The following is a 22,404-nucleotide window of genomic DNA, read 5'->3' as shown; positions in this document are numbered from 1 at the left end:
ATATTGGTTTGTTTTTTTAATATACTCTCTTCAGCCTTCGGGGTGGCGGTTGCCTAAATTTTTGTGTCCGAGCCAAGATGGTATATGAGCTTAGGCGATTTTACCGCTAAACGTATATTTTCTTATTCAACATGTTCACTCATCCGTGTCAATACCGTATTTAGCATTGCACTGTTCATTTAGAAATCCCACTTCTCCTCACCTCAATACAATTTTTTAATTTTTCGCCTCACTGATCCCACTACTCGCTGCTGATTTGAAAGGTTTATCTTCAAATTTTGTATTTTTATTAATCAAAATCTGAAATAATAAATTAATGAACTTGCATAAACCATATGAAGTGGAAACTGGGCAGTAGTGTTAATATAATGTTAAGATAACATAGTGAAGGAAGACAACTATTAGGATAATATAATGTGTCAAACCCTACTATTACAAAATTTCATTAAAAAAATGCATTACCATTTTTTTTTTTAACTGTGTGGCCAATTCCTCCACTGGTTAGAGTTCTAAAGAATTTGTGAGTTGTACTTACGTCCAAATTTGATCACTTTCGCTTTGCCTTATTTATGGAATCCGTGACTTTGCAAGCTACTAGATTGAACGTGCCTATATAATGCGTTGCGGTGAGTGAATTCAGAGAAGTGCTACCTCTCAAATTTCAGTTCTTCGACTCTCATTGTTCCTTGTTTTCCTATTCTTATCCTTAGCTTCCAACCTTACCTTGTTCTAGCAACAATGACCAGGAGAAGTAGCAGCTGCTGCTCCTGTTTTTCTTGTTTTTCGGGGAGGAACACCCCTTCTCCTTCTGGCCTGCCAGAAGCCCACTCCTCTTCTCTTCAAGGGATGCCCTCCTCCTCTTCCACCGTTCCAGAAACTGCTACCTCCTCCGCTTCTTCCCGCGTTCCAACGGTGGCCATGGCGACAGATGATATTCATCACTCCCAACAATCGCTTGCCTCCTCCTCTACTCAACCTGGAGAAGCCCACTCCTCTTCTCTTCAAGGGATGCCCTCCTCCTCTTCCACCGTTCCAGAAACTGCTACCTCCTCCGCTTCTTCCCGCGTTCCAACGGTGGCCATGGCGACAGATGATATTCATCACTCCCAACAATCGCTTGCCTCCTCCTCTACTCAACCTGGAGAAGCCCACTCCTCTTCTCTTCAAGGGATGCCCTCCTCCTCTTCCACCGTTCCAGAAACTGCTACCTCCTCCGCTTCTTCCCGCGTTCCAACGGTGGCCATGGCGACAGATGATATTCATCACTCCCAACAATCGGTTGCCCACTCTTCTTTTCAAGGGACAACGTCCTCCTCTTCTATTACCAACACAAACGAAGATGCTGCTGGGCTTGAAGGAGACAACGTGGACGTGGATCTGGATGCCCTTATTGAGCGCATATACGAACGCTTGCGACTCATCAAGGTAAAAGCGTATCGCTATAGATATTGTGTGATTTTACATGGACATCATGACCTGCAGATTTAGAAAACAGCATGAATGAAATTCCGTTTCCTTTTGTTCCAGGAAAGCGAAAAACCGCCACAAACAGAAGGGGCTCAACAATATTGGTCCACTACCTCCAAAACATTCTCCAAATTAAAGGAGCTGATATCAGGGGGAATCAATGTCGTTGTGCGTAGTAAACTTGGACCTTCATCATTTGACAACGTTTTATTTACAAACCCTTTTATTCATATGCTCAAATTCTTCTGGTTTGTGTTGTGCATCCCCTAAATTTTTCTTGTATGTTTATTTCAGACAAGTGTTATTCCCGGGGAGGTGTTCAAGACAGCTGTTGCAGGTCTGGGACCGACACAGTTGGTTACTGCAGGTCTTCTTGTGGTAGAGAATATCTTCGAGAGGCTCGGAGAAGTTAAAGTCAATAAAGCTGAGTGCCTACGTCTTCTGAAGGAAATGTTTTTTCTGGCCAAAGTTGTCAGACAATTTAGAAAACACCGTCAGTTGAAAGAAGATGAAGAAATGCACAATCCAATCAAAGAGGCAACCGAATTGATAATTGAAGGCTGCACCATGTGCTGTTATCAGATTGACTCGTCAAAATATTCCAAGTGAGTAAATCAACATTCTAATCTATTTATTTGTGTGACGGTTTATTTTGATATGCACATATAGCAGAGGCCCCCTGATGAAAGCCCCACAATTCTGTTATAAAAGCAAACAATCAAATACTCCAGAACCTGCAAATTAACCAAAACAAAGAACTCGATGTGACTATGCTATCTTCTGGGAAAGCAAATCTGTTACAATCTTTTTCAAACATACACATAAATAAGAGCCTGCAGCTGTAATAGATTGTCTAAAAGTGGAAATAGGGAAGGTAATGCATCTCTTAAAAGAGGTTTTCTTACCTAATTCATACATCACATCTAATAAATTAAAGAGACAGGGAGCAAAGAAACACTTCTAACAAGTTTTTCTGCGATAGTCCAAAGAAAGTATCATTCAACCCAGATCATAAGAATAGTTTATTCAATTCAGATCAGGAATTAGATACAACGCAAAAGGAAACGGAGCCTTTTTCTGCGATAGTCCAAAGAAAGTATCATTCAACCCAGATCATAAGAATAGTTTATTCAATTCAGATCAGGAATTAGATACAACGCAAAAGGAAACGGAGCCTTTTTCTGTTAAGAAAGAGAGTCTCTCTCTATTTTTTCTCTCTTGAAATCAGTTATTCACCTTCGCTGTCATCTTCTCAACTGTTCACGAGTCAAATCTATGATCTTAAATTTTAAATAAGTTTAATAATTTTTTTTTAAAGGGTAAGCAGGGTAATATTTGTATATTTTAAAATTTTTACATAAAATTAGGAATAGTTTGTACCTTTTATTGCTCCTGGTTGTACCATATCCCGATAAAGTGGTACATATCTATATGCTTGGAGTGATCATGAAACACAGGATTCTCTGATAATCAGATCCCACTCTGATTGTCGCATAGGATCACATGGTATCCAGCACATGTCCAAACAACTCACTGAAGAGCTCCCTCAACTAGACAGCTTCATAGGAGGCCATACTAGCGGCTATGTACTCGACCTCAGCAGTGCTCAAGGCAACCGATTTCTTCTTCCTGCCCATCCAGGTTATCGAAGTAGAACCCAAAGAAAAACGACATTCATAAGTGCTCTTGTAATCCACCACACTGTCAGCCCAATCAACATCAGAATAAACATGCAGCCTCACATCTCCGGCAATGTATCTCAATTCATGAGTGATTGTGCCCCGAAGATATCTCAGAAAATTCTTGGCACCAATCCAATGTATATGATGAGGCTCAACCATATATTGGTTTAATGTGTTAACTGCAAAACATCTGTTTGGATGGGAGTTCACCAAGAACATAAATGCTCCTATGAGTTGACGATACTCAGAAGCATTTCCCAATTCAACTCTAGCAGCCCTACCACATAACTTCTTAAAGTTAAGTTCCATCGGGGTAGTCAAAGGCTTGCAGTCCACCATCCCAAATCTTTCCAATATCTTCACAACATATTTCCTTGAGATAGAAAAATTTCACCTGGCTTTTGCGAGACCTCCAACCCTAGGAAGTAGTGCATTAGTCCTAGGTCATTCATCTTAAATTCATAAGCCAACTCCCTCTTACATTTGTGAATGAGAGGGTCTACACCTGTCAGAAAGAGGTCGTCCACATAAAGTACCAGAATGAGAGGTTTATCATTTTCAACCTTAAAGTAAAGGTTCGAATCGGCTTCACTTCTAGTGAATCTCATCTTCATCAGATAGCTATCGATCCTCTCATACCAAGCCCGGGTTGCTTGCTTCAACACATAGAGAGCTTTCTTCAACCTGTATACATGAGATTCCCAGTCATGAACCTCAAACCCCTCAGGTTGTTCCACATAGAATTCCTCTTTGATCGAACCATACAAGAAAGCGGTCTTGACATCCATATGATGTAGGTTCCATCCTTGCGAGGCAGCAAGAGCTATGATTGAGCGGATGGTGGTATATCGGGAAACAGGTGCAAATATCTCATCGTAATCTACACCTTCCTTTTGAGAGAAGCCTCGAGCAACGAAGCGAGCCTTGAACTTTTCTACACTTCCATTAGCTCCATGCTTGATTTTGTAGAGCCACTTAGAGGTGACAACTGATTTGTCCCCGAGTCTAGGAACCACATCCTAGACATCATTCTTCATAATTGACTCATATTCTTCATTCATAGCCTCCTTCCGTACTTGTTGCTTCACGACTTCTTCAAATGATGAAGGCTCATTTTGAACGATAGTGCTCATGATGGTCAAGTATCCTTGATACCTATTTGGTTTCTTGCTTTCACGGAAGGTCCCCCTTGGTGCAATATGTCTCTCGGCATCTTCTCAAGTCTCCCTAAGCCATGAGGGTCTTCTCCTGGAGGAGGAGGGCTCTTGAGGAGGAGGATCAATAAGATCCATAGGTTCATCAACATATGGTATTGTTTCTTCTTCTTTTGCACCCTGTTTTTCGTTGTCAGCTTCTTTGTCCTTCCTTGGGATAGGAAGGTTGTTGATATTCCTGAGGGCCATATCTTTGTCGAAGGTGACATCATGACTTATCTCAACTTCCCTTTGACCAACCAAATAAATTCTATATCCCTTAGAATTTTCACTATAGCCCACAAAGATTCCTTTCTTCTGAGATGCACCCAATTTGCTTCTTTTCTCTTTTGACACATGAAAATATATGGGGCTTCCAAAAATTCTAAAATGAGAGACATCAGGTTTCTTACCAGTGAACATTTCTTCGGGAGTCTTGGAGTCCAATGCTTGATGAGGGCATCGGTTTTGAACATACACAGCGGTATTTGCAGCTTCAACCCATAGGAACTTCGGAAGCCCTTGATCATGAAGCATGGCACGAACAACTTCTACAATAGTGTGATTCTTCCTTTTAGCCACACCATTCTGCTCGGGAGTGTATGGTGTTGTAGTCTCCCTCTTAATGCCAGCTTCTCTGCAATAATCTTGGAATTCATTAGATTCATACTTGGTCCCATTATCAGTCCTCAATATCTTGATTTTCTTCTCGGATTGGTTTTCGATAAAGGCTTTGAAGTGTCAGAACCAGGTGAACGCTTCATCCTTCTTCTTCAAGAAGTAGATCCAGGTTTTGCGAGAATAATCATCCGTAAAGGTGAGATAATATAAATATTCTCCCAAAGAGTTTACGGGCATCGTACCATATATGTCAGAGTGGATCAATTGCAATATGTTTGTGGTCTTGCTATTACTTGAGGGGAATGGTCCCCTTGTAAGTTTTCCTTCGACACATCCTGGACATGCACCTTCATGCTCTACTTTGAATTCGAGTATACTTGTCACCATCTGTCTCACATCGGGTAGGGCCTTATAATGAATATAGGAAAACCTCCGGTGCCATAGTTTAGATTGTAGAGATGTGTCACAAGACATGGCTCCCAATGGACTTCCTCCAACTTGATACAAAGTGTCAACCCTAAACCCAAGAGTAAAATCATCTTTAAAATTTCTTTTCCAAACACGTACCTTTCCATCGATAAAAGCTACCTTGAATCCTTTATCTTCCATTGCCAAAATGGACACTAGTTTCTTCTTGAGATCAGGTACATATAATACTTCTTGCAAATGAATAGTGTTACCTTGATTCAATTGAAGGGTAACATTCCCTACTCCCTTCATGAGATAGGTGGCATCGTCTCCAAGGATGATCTCCAAGTTTGTCTCTTTTTCTATCAGATTAGAGAGGGCTTCCTTGTATACGGTGAAGTGCCTTGAGGCACCACTATCAATCAGCCAATTTCCCAAAGTGTTCAGAGGAGAGGCAGTGGAGAGGGCCGATATAAGATAGTACTCTTTTTGCTTATTATTAACAACATTGGATTCTTTATACCTGGAGTTCCTTGATCTCTTGGAGGGTCTACCATTTCCTTGATGTCCCACATTCCTTTTTCCCTTGCCATTGGACCTGCCATTCCTTTGATCATTGTTGTTGAAGTTGCCCTTGGAACGATTGTGATCATCATCATGTGATGTGTCCCTTCTATTTGGACACTCACTTGCATAGTGGCCAAACTTATTGCAAACAAAGCACTTGCCCTTCCTTCCCCCCTTAGATCCAACCTTTCCATGGAAATGACCTTTAGACCCTGCATTATTTCTCCTTTTGGCATAAGCAAAGAATGCAGTTGGGTTGCTTCTAATAGAAGGCATTTCTTGCTCCACCATTCTTGTTTTTTCCTGAATGCATCTTGACATCAATTCTTCAAACCCTGGAATTCTATCATTGTTGAGTATTGTGGTTCTAAATAGATACCACTCAAGTGGGAGTCCTCCAACGGTGGTGAGAGTAAGTTTCCTGTCAGGAATGACTTCTCCAATCAAAAGTAGATCATTCTTGATCTCAGTGATCCTTAAGAAGTAGGATTGAATATCCTCGTCCTTGCCCTTCTTAATATCTTTCAACTTATTCTTGAGAAATAGAATTTGATTAGCATTACTAACCTTGAACATGTTGATCAACATGTCGTAGATCTCCAAGGAGGTCTTCAATTCGGAGATGTAGGCCACCAAACGCTTGTCAATGAAATCCCTGATAATCTTCTTTGCTTTGACTTCATCCCTATTGTACCTGGTCTTTGCAACAGCCGGTGCATTTGAAGGAGGTTCAGGGATTTTACCCTGCACATAATCCATCACTTATTGTTCTTCCAAGGTAAAATCAAGAGACATCTTCCATCCATGATAGTTAGATTTATCATGGAGATTGTCTTCAGCTGGGAAGTAGGATGAGGAACCCATTGAACCTTTTGTCCTTGTCCAGCTGTCTTTGGTGATCTATCTTTCACTCTTTCTTGGGATTTGTCTTCACCTCAACTCTGATACCATGTTAATTTGATGCAAAATGGTATGTTCTATGCTTTAGAGCAATTTCACTTCAATTTCTTTAATAGCCCAGTACCAATATTTAGATTAGCAATCACATCAACATGATAATAAAATGTAGATCGAACATAAATATAAATAGTAGAAGACAAGCCAAGACAAGGGGACACAAGATGTGGCACCAGCCAGGGATAAACCCCAATGTGGGGAAACCCTTGATCAAATCTTCTTATAGTTTTCAATGGTTCAACAGAGAGAGATAGTACAATTTACAAATCTAATATTTTGTAACAACAGTAAAAGAGTCCTAATGAGAAAAGTCAATACCAGTCAAAAGGGAAGATTTGACCCTCAACAATTTGGTTAACTTCAATCAACTTCGGCCTCCAAACAACAAAATGAATCAACCCTCAAAATAACCCAAAATAGTCCAGTCAAACATGGTCAAACAACCAACTCTATTGTCAGCCCTAGCTGCAGTCAATGCTGGTCAAAGTCAACATTTGACCTCGATTTCTGTGCCTAGAAATGCGGCTTGCCCAAATAGAAATATCTCACCCAAAAACTATTAAAATTGGCAACTAGGGCCAAACTCCATGTGGGTCATCTTATTTATGGCAACTAATATTTTTCTTGGATCCCTCTCATCGAGAGGTGTAGGATTGATCTAAAGATCATCCGATTCCGATAAGTATTTATGAAGATATGAATTTATTTTGATTATGGACAAATTGTCGAGTCGGCGAGCAACTTATGTAGGCTCAAAAGCCCAACAGTCATGTCTATTCAACCTCTACGTTTTAGTATAAATAGAAGAGGACTTGAAGTCATTTGTCACACACACACTCACTCTTGTGATCTCACTTCATCCTGTTTTGGGTTTGATGAAGATGAGAGCTAGAGGGAGTGCCCTAGGGTATACGCTGCCCTAGATCTAAATGTAGTCATGGGAGAATTAAAAAACCGGAACTGCCGGAATATTTGGAACTATCGGAAAAGTCGGAACTGCTGGAAAATCCGTAACTACTGGAAAAGCCAGAACTACTGGAAAAGCCGGAACTGTCGGAACTGCCGGAAAAGCCAGAAAAGCCGGAAAAGCTGGGAAAGCTAGAACTGTAGGAAAAGCTGGAACTACCAGAAAAACTGGAACTGCCGAAAAATCCGGAACTACCGGAAAAGCCGGAACTGCTAGAAAATCCAGAACTACTAGAAGTCAGAACTGCTAGAAAAGCCGGAACTACCAGAAAGCCAGAACTGGCAAAAAATCCAGAACTGCCGAAAAAGCCAAAAAAGCTAGAACTACCGAAAAATCTGGAACTACCTGAAAAGCCGGAAAAGCCGAAATTACCGGAAAAGCCGGAACTGCCGGAACAACTGGAGCATTTGTCTCTGAAGAAGGGCAGCATGCAAGGGATAGCTAACTAACATTGGGACAGTTGTATGGTACTTAGCAGCAAATACACCAAGCATGCAATGTTATAGCTAGCATGCAAGGGACAACTAGCATGCAACAATAAGCATGCTAAGGACAACAAGAAAGCTAGGGACAACAAGCAAGCAAGGTGCAACCAACACATAGGTCAGGATGGCAACATGGTGCAGCAATGGCACATAATGCAGTACAATGATAGGTATAGTCATGATTAATGAAGCATGATGAAATGCATCATAGTAGTCATTGAGTGTAGATCAGCGATGAGTACAACATTAGGTGCAGATCCATGATAAGAGCAGCTCAATGATTGAAGTAGCACAGTAACAGAAGTAGCAACATGAAGTGCATAGCATGGTCATTAAGGTCCAGCACTGTGATGATAAGTACAACATGGTGCAGCACAGTAAGGTGCAACAAGTGGATGAGATGCAGCATTGTGATGGGTGAAGGAGTGACCTTGGAGAATCAGTTAATGCAACATGTCTTCAATTGATCTCATGTAGATATAGAAAGTCAAAATGTTGACTTCTGTTGTAAATGTACTATCTCTCTCTCTCTCTGCTAAACTATTGAAGAATATAAAAGAAGAATTTATCAAGGGTTTCCCCACATTGGGGTTTATCCCTGGCTAGCACCACATCTTGTGTCCTCTTGTCTTGGCTTGTCTTCTGCGATTTATATTTATGTTCTATCTGCAGTTTACTTTAATGCTGATGTGATTGCTAATCTGGAAAAGATATTGAGCTAACTGTGAAAATTGAAGTAAATTGATCTAGCATAGAACATACCTAAAATTAACAAAAACGTAGTCAAACATGTCAACATTGCTGGTCAATGCATGGTCAAACTATCCAAAAATTCAGTCTCTTGAAATTTTGGCCTCCTGAAATTTCGCTCCTAAAATTTTGGACGTGTGGAGAGAGAGAGGCCTAGAAATCCACACCCAATAAATGAGGAGAGAGAGAGAGAAGTGTGAAGATGAGTGTGTCCAAATGAGGCTAAGGCGTCATGTACTTATAACAAACATTGAGGATGAATGGACATGACTATTGGGCTTCTGAGCCTACATAAGTTTGCTGGACGACCTTGACAATTTTTCCATAATCAAAATAAATTCATAACTTCATTTGTACATGTCAGAATCGGATGATCTCTAGATCAATCCTACACCTCTCGGAGAGAGGAATCCAAGAAAAATATCAATTGTCATAAATAAAATGACCCATGTGGAGTTTGGCCCTAGCTGCCAATTTTAAGATAATTCATACATCACATCTAATAAATTAAAGAGACAAGGAGAAAAGAAACACTTCTAACAAGTTTTTGTTGGACACCTAATCCTCTATGGGTTGCTGTGGAATGTGAAAAACCACTGGAGTCCAAGAGACCACTTGGAATATGAATCCAAGGGTCATACTATGTACTATAAATGTATATCATGTCAATAATATATGCAATTCATTGTTCTATCATTTATGGTCATTTACATTCCATGTGAGCTTAACATGGTATCAGAGCAGGTGAATTCCTGTCGTGCTCCAATTTGAGCCACTATTTTTTGTGGTCATTCTCTGTGAGTTTGTTCCCAGACCTAGGCATTATCTAGATTCTGTGAAATCTACACCCATTAGAACACAGGACCTAAATTTGGCTCTATGTTGCACTAAATCCAGGTATATACGTTCTTTTTCTGTGTGTTAATTGAAGTTCAAGGTTTATATGTGAAGGTTACTCCTGCATTAAATTTCGTTTTATATGAGGGTCGTATTTATATATGCGTTGAGATTATTGTGAGCACTGGTTCATGTCACTTTATGTTCATTGTATCATATGGTTCATATTTGGTTCATAGCTGCTCCAATCTGAGTTTGGTTTGGAATTGATTTGTGGTCTCATCAAATTTAAGGCTCTGCCATCTAAGCCTATCTTTCTATTACTGCCACCCAAGCTCTTTCCTTCAGCTACTTTTCCCATAGTGATTATCTTTAATCGCAGCTTGAATTTTTCCTCTGGCAATGTCAAGCATTCCTTCTGAATACATAAGCGTACCTGGGCTGGGAAAGGTGTCTTCAAAGTCTTGAATGCATCAGTTTCAAATTCATATCCACTTAGGTATAAACATTACGCCATCAATAACTCTTCCCACTGACCACTGTTAGGAGGCATCCTAAAAAATTGGTTAAAGAAAAGCTTCCCTGCAATGGAGGTAACGTCGGTCATTTGGAAAGCCCACAGTTTCCTGTGGTCCTTGGATCACAAGGTACCATTCTCATCTTGATATACATGTATGGGGGGTAATCTAAGGGTCTCATCTGTCCCCACTGAATTTCATCTCGTGACTCCTCCAAAGATAACCTTTGAATTCCTTGTCCCTCGTGCATTGTTCAGCATCCAATTCCAAGTCACTATGCGGTCCAATGAGCTCAGATTGAGGCACAGTTTGTTGCTCTTCTTAAACTAATTGTAGGGTGGCGTTCAGTGATTCTTCATCATTACTCAAAAATTCTTCAGGGACCGATATCATCAACTTAGCATCATTAATGTTGTTGCTCGTCACAGTGCTACCATTGATCCAGTCTTTGAAAGAACATTGATGTTTTAAAATTGTAGGCGACCACTTGTGTTCATCATGAGATGAATTTGTAGGGTTTTTATCACAGTTCTGAGATGTCGAAAATCTATTTCTAGACATGTTATCAAGCAACAATGTTGTGAGCAGAGAAAAGGCAACATATGATAATTTCAGAACACCGCCACAGAGAGGAGTCTGCAATCGCACCTTATGCGAGAATCAATAGGTATAGCACTTGCTACACATGTTATTCCAGAGGCGTCATAAAAGTGACGGTTGTTGTGGTATTCACACCGGACTACAATGTTGCAGTTGAGAGGTTTTCAAGTCTTTGGTCTGGCAAGTGCCCATGCTGGAGCAGTCGAATTTGGAGGCCGATTCCATATATATCAACGGTCTTCAGTTAACGCCTAGTCCTCTACAGGCATACCACAGTTGAGTGCCAATCCTCTGCCTGCATACCACAGTCCTCTACCACTGGTTTATAACATTGTGTTTTTAACTCTGGTATAACGCTCCACCTTCCATACACTGTCATATGCGTTTTTAATATTCCATGCCTGAATGTTGTTGGTTAATGTCTGGAGCTCCCATGTAATGAAGACTAATGTCTCTCCATGAATATTCTCTCTACTAAGAAAACCCAATGCCAAACATCTTTGTTTACTCCCTCTACGCCTATTGCATTCTTGTGTGTTAGTTGTGGGATCCTTCCACTCGGTCCTCTCCCTCGAACCTCGGTCCCTCGGCTCCAATGTGACTTTTCGTAGCCAACTCGATCTCCAACCTCCCGAAGTCTGTCGAACACTGTTTGCTTAGTGTGAAGCGCCATTGCTGCACAAAGACAACGGAGAAATCAGTTAGATCTAAGGGAAAGCTGCGGATTTTGGCTAGACCTAAATACGTGACCTAAATAAAAATTAAAGAACCAGATGGAAGGGAGTGAAGTATGATCTATTTTATCCAATCGAGTGTTTTTGTATCACTGTTGGCTTGATGGGGCCAACTTGCCTTGGAGGATCCCGCACCCAACAATCACTTTCAAGGAGCTTCAAAGAATTCTTAACCCCTCACCATGGATATGTTATATTTTCTAGCGTTAGAAAACACTGCATAGTAAGTAATGATAGTATCATTATCTCTTCTCGCAATCTTAGAGGTATAGTTGAAATTTTTCTTGGTGTGGGGTGCTATATTCAACATTTTAGTTTGATATTTTTTATTAAATCAATGACACATTTATTTTAAAGATCAATCCAATATTCGAAATTTGTTTACATTGTAAACGGGTGAATTATTGGTTGAAGCCAACACCATTCATTTATTTAGCTTGATTTGTTTGGAAAATGGCCAAAGTTTATGAATTATTAGAGTCCCTGGAAACTTTGATACAATATACTACAGGTGACACTATCAAAATCAACAAAACCACTCTTGTTAGCATTCAAATATGTTTGCAAAATGCACAAGAAAATATTGAGTTTTTGTAGTTGGAATCTCAACTTAAGCAAGAAGAATTACAACAATGGATTCATCATTTTGAACCTGTTTCTGTTCAAAACATTGAGACAGACTCCCATCAACACCAAGAATATAAAGTTGAGGTTGATTTAGTGCCCAATTCCAGATCATATTTTCATGCAGATGTAGAAGTTCAGTCTGCCCATCCCAAGCTAAACCTTCGGAAGAACTCATCAGTAATAAGCACATAACATGTCTTGGATATGATAAGGAAGTTTCCTTTCATATTCCAGATTACTCAAAGCCCATCAAGTTTTAGAGCGTTGGGTTTCTTCATGATGGTTCACCTTCAACTGTTCCAGATTCTACTCCTCCACATTCACAACCAAAAGTTGTTAAATGCCAACGCTGTGATCGAGTTCGCCATATGAAAGATCACTGTTTTGATCTTCATCCATGTGAGCACTGTCATAAAATCACTTATTCTCAAATAGATGCTACAAAAACAAGCCTTGTTCAAGAGATTCATCTTGGATGGATTGCTTCTTGGAAATGGGCTTCAAAAACCAAGAATATTTTATAGTCATATGTCAGAACTTTTCTAGAGTATTGAACAGTCTTGTAGTTGAGTTCTCTCCATCATCTCACCTTGTATCTGACAAGGTGGGAAGTGATGGTAATCTACAAGCTTCAAAGCAACATCAAGCGAGCATGAGCCACAACCTGCCATACCAGATTCAGAGTTGTAGCCAGCAACAAAGATGCCCATGAGCATGCCTTCAATTGATGATCAACCTTAAACCATCTATGTGGGGTTGAGACATCTCTTAAAAGAACTGGGGACACTTCCTCTAGCAGAAGACTTCAACTTCTTGCTAATTTTGGAAGAGTTCCAGGAATTTCATTAAGCATTCCAGAGTTGGTGGTCATCCTTAAACCATTGTAGGTTGTAGACCTCCCTGTTTTAGGTTGAAGGTGCCCCTCTCCAAAGCATTAGGGACACTTCCTCTTGCAGAATATTTCAGCTTCTTGCCAGACTTGGAAGAGTTCTGGGAACTGCACTAAGTGTTCCAATGTTGGTGGCCATCCTTAAACCACCTCCTTATACCAACATTTCAGAGAGCACATTCAGTCTAGTGCTTCCGTGCATTTTTTCACATTTTGTATTACAACTCTCTTCTTGGACTCATATGTACCCCTTCAAATTAAGGGGGGGAATGTTGGACACCTAATCCTCTATGGGTTGGTGTGGAATGTGAATAGCCACCAAAGTCCAGGAGACCACTTCGAATATGAATCCAAGGGTCACACTATGTACTATAAATGTATATCGTGTCAATAATATATGCAATTCATTGTTCTATAATTTGCGGTTGTTTACATTCCATGTGAGACTAACAGTTTTTCTGTAAGAGTCCAAAGAAAGTATCATTCAACCCACAACATAAGAATCGTTTTTTCAATTTAGATAAGGAATTAGATACAACGTAAAAGGAAACAGAGCCTTTTTCTGTTCAGAAACAAAGGCTCTCTCTGTTTTTTCTCTCTTGAAATCAGTTATTCACCTTCATTGTCATCTTCCCAACTGTTTACGAGTCAAATCTTTGATCTTAAATTTTAAATAAGTTTAATAAAAAAATTTAAGGGGTAAGCAAGGTAATATTTGTATATTTTCAAAATTTTACATAAAATACAATCATGGAGGTCAAGAGTAGTTTGTACCCCTAAGTTGTTTGTAGACAAAAAAATGTATATAATGAGGAGAAAATTAGGGAGGCTATCAGCTCAAGAGGGAACCCAGATGGTCTCCCAAAGAGGTATTAACAATAATGGTGATGGAATGACATTAAAACAAAGTAAACATAACTGAATCTAAGTAGACAAAAGCAACTAAATGACATGTAAAATTGAGACTCTGAGAATGTCTATCCAGGGAATTTAGCATGCATGTTTGGGCGATTCCTTATCCTCATCGGCCTTGGTCTTGGTCTAGGTGAGATGCATTTTCTCCCTTGGAACCTTGCCTTGCCAAGCCTTTTACTTCCTAGCATGTTCCTATTGCTACAGGTAGAGGAAGAGGTTGTCATATCCTTTAGGGAGACAAGAGGGGTGCTCCAATTCCATGAATGCTTTCCCAATGTAGGAATCTACCTCCCTTCATGAGGGTTCTCCGTTGGTTATGCCCTCAACGTTAGACTGACTGGCTAAGTCTGTTGCCTGCCCTACTGGTTCCAAAGAGTTATGGGCACCAACCACCTTTTGTTTCTTGGCTTTAGGTTTTGGGTGAGCCAAATTGGAGGCTCTTTTCTCCTGTTAGGAGGATTCCACCTCTTCAGACCTTCCATTCGAATTGGAGGATGTCGGAGGAGGGGTAGGAGCAAGAAAGGGAATTCCCATCGCTTTGGACATATTTATTGAGGTTGTGCTCATGTGAACCAATAATGTGTTGGGTGTGAAAATTCCTTGACCGTAATTTCTACTGCAGTCACTAATGACATTAATCCTATTTATTAAATTCCTTTAAACAAATTACTTGTAGTTTCCTACGACCAATTTTGTAATACATACACTGCAACCTTCACTTAATTAACTTATTATGCAGAAACAAGAGACTGAGCAAGAAATAAAATACAACAAAAATGACACAGTTATTTTTGGACAAAAGTCCCCAGAAAAACCCAATGTGGGAAAATCGGTGCAACAACTCTGAGGGTTTTTTTATTATTAAGAAGTAGTTTTTGAATACAACTCTGGATGCCCTCCCAACAATCTAGTTACAAATAAATAAATTGGTAAAAAAAAATTAGTGAGATTCCCTCACTATACCTGACAATTCTGACTATTCCGACAACTAGATCAATTGTCCTCGGCTAGAACTACGATTCCCTTGCACAGTAATTGTGTGGGCCTCTGTGGAGCTCTCTGAGGCTCTGTGTTAGCTCAATTAGGAAACATCTTGCCTTCTAGAGTAGTTTCCAGCCCTCCCGGCTCAGAAATGTCAGCTCCTTTATAAAACTCGGACTTCTGCGTGGGTGACTGACCTGCCTCTACGTGAGCCCTTTTGGCTCAATGTCAAGCTATGCGTGGGTCCTTCTGGCTCAACATCAACCCCTATGGTGTCTCTCTGCCTCTCTCTGCTGTGTATCCTAGGCTCTAGAGAAGATACTGCAGCCCAACTATCCTTGCCCCTCAATTAAAAGAAATCTACTCGATCAAAATTTCCTCCTAAGAACTTATCACTTCATAAATTCGATCTCTTGATCTCTCGGTGTGATTTCCAAATGACCCTCAAGCTCCCTTAAATAATCTTCTCGTTGACATTCAATGACCCAAATTAGAATCTAATCAATGGCTAAGATCATTTTAGCTTGATCATTGTCTTCTTCTAGAAGTTACACCCACAATTAGATTAATACCCATTAATAGTTTTAATTTCCTAAGTTTAGACTTAGGGTCCCATTAAACATGGATATACCAATGTTGACTAGGAAGGAAACATTGTCGACATGAAGAGTACATCTGGATGTTTTTTTAGTCTTGGATCTTCCATGGTATCTAGGATGAGCAGGAAGAAAAAGTTTGTAGCATTGAGTACCCGCCGAGGCAGAGTAAATTGCCGCTAGCACGGCTAGCTGCAAAGCTGTTTGGTTGAGGAAGCTCTTTGGAGAGCTATAGGAGTAGGTCCTAGACACTACAATGAGTGGGATATTTCTCACAAATAATCATGTATTTCATGACAAGTCCAAGCACATAGAGATTCAATATCATTACATTTGAGACATGGTGCATAGAGGAGCCATTAGACGCCATCACATATCGACAAATGAGTAGATTGCAGATATTCTCACCAAGGATTTTCTGAAAGGGAAGTTCTTGGTCTTCCGAGAGCAGCTTGGACTAATGGATATGACCCCTTCTGATAAGGGGCATCACTGATCAACAACACTAAGCTGACTCTTCCCCATTGTTTGAGCTCCTAGTGTGAGGAATTGAGATAGAGGGCTCCTAGGGTTGAGGGATCTTTGGACAAAAGGTTCGTATGTGTTCCTCCCCTATCTGTTACATAGGGCTAGAGTTGTTTCTCCCCTATCTTGGTCTTTGCATAATATACCCCAGTTGGCATCATACCCACAAACTAGGCTTGTTGGGATTATTGCTCCATATTTCGCCAACAGGTTGAGAGTGTACTTGGGGGTGTACAACCCAAGTTTATTATGATGCAGGTGTTCTACTACATGACTCTTGAGGGTCATTGTTGGGAATATCAGTTGACAATAGGATGGGTTGAGATGTGCTCCCCTATATCACCTAGATATGGGGTTGAAGGTGTTTTTCTCCCCCATGAGATTCGGGATTGAGATATGTTCCTCGATGTAGTTTCACGTTGAGATGTGCTCCTTGATATTGTTCTCAGATTGCGATATGCTCTCTAACGTTATAGAGAGTGGTAGCTAATGCTCCTAGATTCTTCTTCTTCAGATTTGAGAATGTTTCAGTAGATAGAGTTGAGCAGAGATGGGACATGATATGACGGCGTGATACACATGACATGATGCAGTTGGAATTTGTCCCTAGCTAAGAGGGAAGTTTAATTTTGCAACTGAATGATAAATTGCAACCATGGGACTAGATTCCTCTTTTTCGAGAGGACCATTTTTTACTATTGAAGCACTCAATTTGGACCAGGGAAAGTGTTCTTATGAAGAAAAGCCCACATATGCACATTTGGATAGGTCGGCCCTACTAGAAAATTGGTCACCCTTGGAAGCCTATAAATGCAAGTGACCTCAAGCTCATTTGGACATCCCCAAGCATCATCTTCTTCTCTTCTTCATTGATTTGTTCGCACAGGTTTGAGGTTGGGTTGAGGAAAGAGGTTCACATAGGTCCAAAAATACAGGGTCTGAAGCTCGCACATATTCTAGGGTTTTCGGTCACCACTGTAGGCTTGTCAAAGGAAATTTTCAGCTATAACTGTAGGCCAATAGGCTCAAGGGTGCAATTGGAAGGTCCTAGCCACATGCACACCTCTTCCTCCATGCGGTTGGGATTTAGGGCTAAATTTGACCACAAACTAGAAAAGTTGTGTTTGATATATATTGATGCTAGAAACATAGTTTTGAATGTTATTGGGTTATTTTGTTAGATGATTTTGTATAGGGCTCATTGTACTCTTTGTTGAACATTTTATGACATTCTAATAGAAGAATACTTTTCAAAGGGTTTTCCCCCTTGTGGGGTTTTCCCCTAGTCTTTGACCAAACCCGATGTCTCTTGTTGATGTGTTGATTGTCTCCTTTGTCATTGCATTTGTTGTTCTATGTTCAATTACTCTTAATGATTGGAAAGATTAATTTTTATTGAAAAGATTGCTAATTGAAGAATTGAATTGGGCTAAAAGCAATGTGAAAATTAACACTTTGACCATTGACCCTCCTTTGAATTTTATCTCTTCAAAATTAATTTTTCATCAATGGATATATTTCTTCATATTCTATACCACAATTTTAGTCCCAAAAATCTCTAACAATATGAACAACTATGAAAATCCACATTAGCTTAGTGAGCAAAGTTATTAAAAATAAAGTAATGATTGATAAAAGATATTTAAATTGAAAATAAGGAACAAAAATATTACTCAAAAGATAACATAAAAGTAAAAAATTAAAATAATGATTTGAGTGAATATTTGTGGATTAGAAATTTAAAAAATAATAAAAATAAAAAACTATAATTAACATGAAAAGAAAAAACAATGTATTAAATAAACATAGTCTAAAAATGAAGTAAATTGGCCTAGAAAACAATGGATTTTTAGGCGAGATTTTGGTAAAATGGGGCAATTTTTTTTTGGAAATCCCAAGTACAAATTTCAAGCTTCAAGATTTTGGGTGCTTTAGAATTTTTGATGGTGCTGAATCCATTTCCACCTTCAGAGACAAAATTCAAACACTCCTACCATCATATTTTTTAGGACAAAAAATCCCAGGATTTTAGTCTCCCAACTAATTTAGTTTATCACTAAACAACTTCACGTCATTTATTATTTGTTAATATAAAATATTAAAAAACTAATTTTTTAATTATTATTTATTAATATAAAATATTGAAAAAATAAACTTTTAATTTTAATTTTGTGAATTAAAATATTTTTATTATTTAATTGATTTTGAAAAAAAATTAGATTTCAAGCTTTCGTTATCCATCAGGTTCTTGAGTGGTTTTCCAGATCACATAGTCCATTTCTTAATACTCCACGTTTTGGAACACTACATTTTATAATGATAAAATAATAATAATTTATTAATATAAAACTTAAAACTTAAAAATATAAAATGTTATACGAAAATATTTGATAGAGACACAATAACCTGCACATTACAACTCAAACCTTTACTCATTAAAATTACATCACGTCATCTAAAAAAAGTCCACGTGTTCCATAATTAATGGATGACCATGTCCAATAGGCAGAATCCAGTGTTTTAATGGACTTTCCTTGACTTATTACAGGTATTTCAAAGCCCCTGTAAACAAGGGTGATCTGGATAATTTTAGTCAAAAGATAGATCGCATGTACAGGCAAATTAATACCCAGATGGGTATTTGTATTCTAGAAGCCATTGACCGCAAGAAAGCCCCTCTCTCCAGAAGATATCCGGATAATGCAGGTGAATATATGATTGAAATAATTTGTTTATTTTAAATTCGTTCTTCCCACAAACATGGATCTGATAATTAATGCGGTTGAAACAGTTGGAATAGAGGAGTCGGTAAAAGAAATTATCGATCTTTTGGAATGGGGGAGTGACAAAAATGCCATTGCAATTATGGTGCATGGATTCGGTGGAATGGGTAAGAGCACCCTTGCAGATGCCGTCTTTTCGTTCGCTGACATTCAAGGATGTAAATATTCTAAAGTTCAACTCTTCGAAAATATCGATTCAAAGCCAGAGATAGTAAAGTTGCAGAGATCGATATTAGAAGATTTGATGGAACAAGGAAAGAAGGTTCCAGATATTAGAACTGGGTTGGATGGACAGCGAGAAGTGGAGAGCATATTAGAGGAGGTGCCCGCGTTTATCTACATAGATAATGTTTTGGGGCAAGAGGAGCTTCGGCAGCTTTTGCCCAAGAATATGAAAAAGGCCAAGAAGGTGAGGCTGCTTCTCACTGCACGTGATATAGATGTGGGCAGAGCGTTAAAAGTGAAAACAATACGCTATGCTATGAAAGGCCTTCATCACACAGAAGCTATGCAGCTTCTGGGGAGAGAAATCGATGCTGAAACGGATGACAAGGACAACCAACTAAATTCTACCCAATTGAATCAGATTGTACAGTCATATGGGGGAATTCCAAAACTTTTGGAAGTGGTAGGAGGATTCATCCGTGCAGAAGAGGATAAACAAGAAGCTTATAGAATATTGATGAAAGAGAAAGAAAAATGGGACACTGAAATTGGGAAAATAGAGTCCTACCTCTTTGCATACGACTATCTCCCTGAGATATCCAGAGATCCATTTCTGGACATTTGCTCCTTTTTTAAAGGATGGGACTGGGACACAGTGGCAGATATTGTGGGAAAGATGGAATTGAAAATGCTGGAAAGTAGATCACTTGTCAGCAGAGGCACAGATGGGGTTGTTGTTGTACACGATGTCATTTTGTCAATCGGTCTGAAAAAGACAGAGGGAGTGAGATTCATATTCACCAGTGGAAAGCAAGTCGAGGAGCTGCTAAATGAGAAGGTATCAAATCATGAAATTAATTTTGTTCCATAATATGTCTCTATCATTATGATAACTACTCAATTCTGTTTAATAATATCATGCAGAAAATTCCAGAGATCAAAGGTATATGGCTGAGAGAAAATAATAAAGATCTATTAGATATATCAGCATCAAAATTGGAGTTGTTGTGCAGTTCGATAAGAGTTCTTGCATTGGGGAACTTGATAAAAGTAGAGGGCGAATGTAGTCAAACATTTAAAGAGTTGGTTTTTCTACAAGCTGCAGTTCCCCATCTTCCCTTTAAAGTGTCCCGGTCAACGAAATTGAAATATTTCAAATATGAACCAAGGGATTTGAATTTCCTCGAGGCAAGTCTCTTTTAAATATTTAGTCCAATATCTCTTTCCTCAATTTTCTTCAAAGAACGAATTCGTCTGTGAGATAGTTTTATTATTTTTAATGGTTCAATTTGATTATTGTTGTCACAAATAATTTGCAGATTCCCTCGAGTGTTAGGTACATGGAGTTTGATGGAACGTCACATTCTCATGCCTTCGAAGAAATCTCTTCCGGCGATCTTCAGCATCTCAAGGATTTGCGGATACTTAGATTGACCCACTTTGAAGCGTTGAAAAAATTGCCTGAAGACCTGGGTGTTCTAGTAGATGGTTTGCAAGAACTGACACTTTCATATTGCAGATCTATACAGCAGTTACCAGCCTCAATTTCAAAGCTCCAATCTTTAAGAGTAATCAGAATGGAGTACTGTCAGAGTATAATGCAATTGCCTGAAGGTTTTGGATCATTGATTTCTCTGGAAAAACTCAATTTGCAGGGTTGCAGGAATCTAAAAGTGCTTCCTAGTAATTTTGAGAAACTCACAGCATTGAAATTATTGGATCTATCCTATTGCGGGAGGCTACTAGATCTCCCTCATGGCTTAGGAAACTTAACATCACTTGCTGAATTAGATTTGAAGGAATGCAGCCAATTAAGAAGTATTCCAGAAAGCATTGGAGCGCTGAAGTCGTTGGCCTCCTCACTGGATATGTCAGGCTGTTCAAGCTTAAATGAACTACCTAATGGGTTCTGCAACCTCTCCTTTATCATAGTTCTTTCATTGAAGCGGTGTAGCAATTTAAAGAATCTTCCAGACAGATTTGGGGAATTAGTAAATTTAAGGGATCTGGATTTAAGTGAGTGCAAAAACCTTGAAGATTTGTGTAATGACTTCCACTGCCTCGACTCCTTGGAAGTTTTAGACTTGAGTGGGTGCCACAGTTTGAAAGCACTCCCTGATTGTTTTCAGTGTCTTGCCTCATTGCGACGATTATATCTAGATGATTGCGTCTTGTTGGAAGGGAAAGAGATGGACAAGGTGGTGAAGATAAAAACATTACAGTTGGTAGACATCGAGCAAAGCGAAATGTTGGCGAAGAGATGGGGAGAAGTTGAAAGAGAAGGAAATCCATTAACAGTGTTGACAGGACAGGTTAACATAACATCCATCCATCCATATTGATATACCGATCGTGTTATTGCATGTATTTTATCTTTTTTTACTTTGTACTGATTTCAGATTTCTGTCCAGGCTTTGTCGGAGGACCGGAAGGCGACTCTAGAAAAGGAGTTGTTAACAGAATTCGACAGCCTTCTCAGTAATGGAGAAGGAGAGCCATTCCATCGGTTTCACCATCTTTCTGCAGACTCCCTCTTTCTTGTCATCATTGATGGGCATGAGGATTTTGATTATGATTTCCCGTGGCCTTTATTTGAAGAAACGATAGATGAAATACAAACAAAATTTGAAATAATTTATATCGGCAACCATTTTAATGAGTTGCCATTGAAAATCAAGGGTAAAATTGTGGGCCATAGAGAGCGGGACCGTCGCGCTACTGACGTGATACGGAAAATGCCCCGTGTGTTAGATGTTGCAGATCTAAAGCGGCAAGAAGTAGATCGAGATTGGAACTATTATTTTGAGATGAGAACGAAGGTAGCGGGAGACGAGGAGGGTGCTGAAGATTATCGTCCTTGCTGGAAAGGTTTGACAAGCCGTGAAGTGGAGGAATTTTTGTTGGGTAAGTGTAGAAGTTACGAGAGGTTGAAGGAACTTGAAGCAAGAAGTGGAGAGAGTAATATAGAGTTGTTAAGAGAATTGTTTCCAACTGGAAAGGGGGAAAGCGCTCACATCTTTCGAAAGAATTATGCATCACAGAAGGTATTAAGTTCTGACTTTTGTTATATTTCTTTTTTAAAACAGAATTTACAAATTTCGCGTCACATTATTGACTCTCTCTACTTTATTTTGTTG

The 22,404-nt window shown here is 39.3% G+C and overlaps 1 protein-coding gene across 2 annotated transcripts in view; it reads left to right on the top strand.

The window, feature by feature from the left end:
* The first annotated feature begins 564 nt into the window (after positions 1-564).
* LOC149198877 (uncharacterized) overlaps positions 565-22,404 on the top strand; it is a 61,813-nt gene continuing 39,973 nt past the window's right edge. The window contains exons 1-8 of one of the 2 annotated variants that reach the window (XM_089402198.1): positions 565-1,425; positions 1,528-1,635; positions 1,762-2,072; positions 18,868-19,025; positions 19,111-20,105; positions 20,192-20,455; positions 20,587-21,579; positions 21,679-22,311. In XM_089402198.1, the coding sequence (XP_089258324.1) occupies positions 739-1,425; positions 1,528-1,635; positions 1,762-2,072; positions 18,868-19,025; positions 19,111-20,105; positions 20,192-20,455; positions 20,587-21,579; positions 21,679-22,311 (4,149 nt within the window). In that variant the 5' untranslated portion in view covers positions 565-738. The remainder of the gene's footprint in view (positions 1,426-1,527; positions 1,636-1,761; positions 2,073-18,867; positions 19,026-19,110; positions 20,106-20,191; positions 20,456-20,586; positions 21,580-21,678; positions 22,312-22,404) is intronic. The other variant, XM_089402197.1, reaches the window with a different exon arrangement.

Source organism: Pinus tabuliformis, chromosome 2_1, assembly GCF_031772625.1.
Source record: "Pinus tabuliformis cultivar Carrire ecotype Pingquan chromosome 2_1, CPIR1, whole genome shotgun sequence".
Lineage (NCBI taxonomy): Eukaryota > Viridiplantae > Streptophyta > Pinopsida > Pinales > Pinaceae > Pinus > Pinus tabuliformis.
Note: the sequence above shows the minus strand (reverse complement) of the source record. Positions and strands in the feature narration are given on the sequence as shown.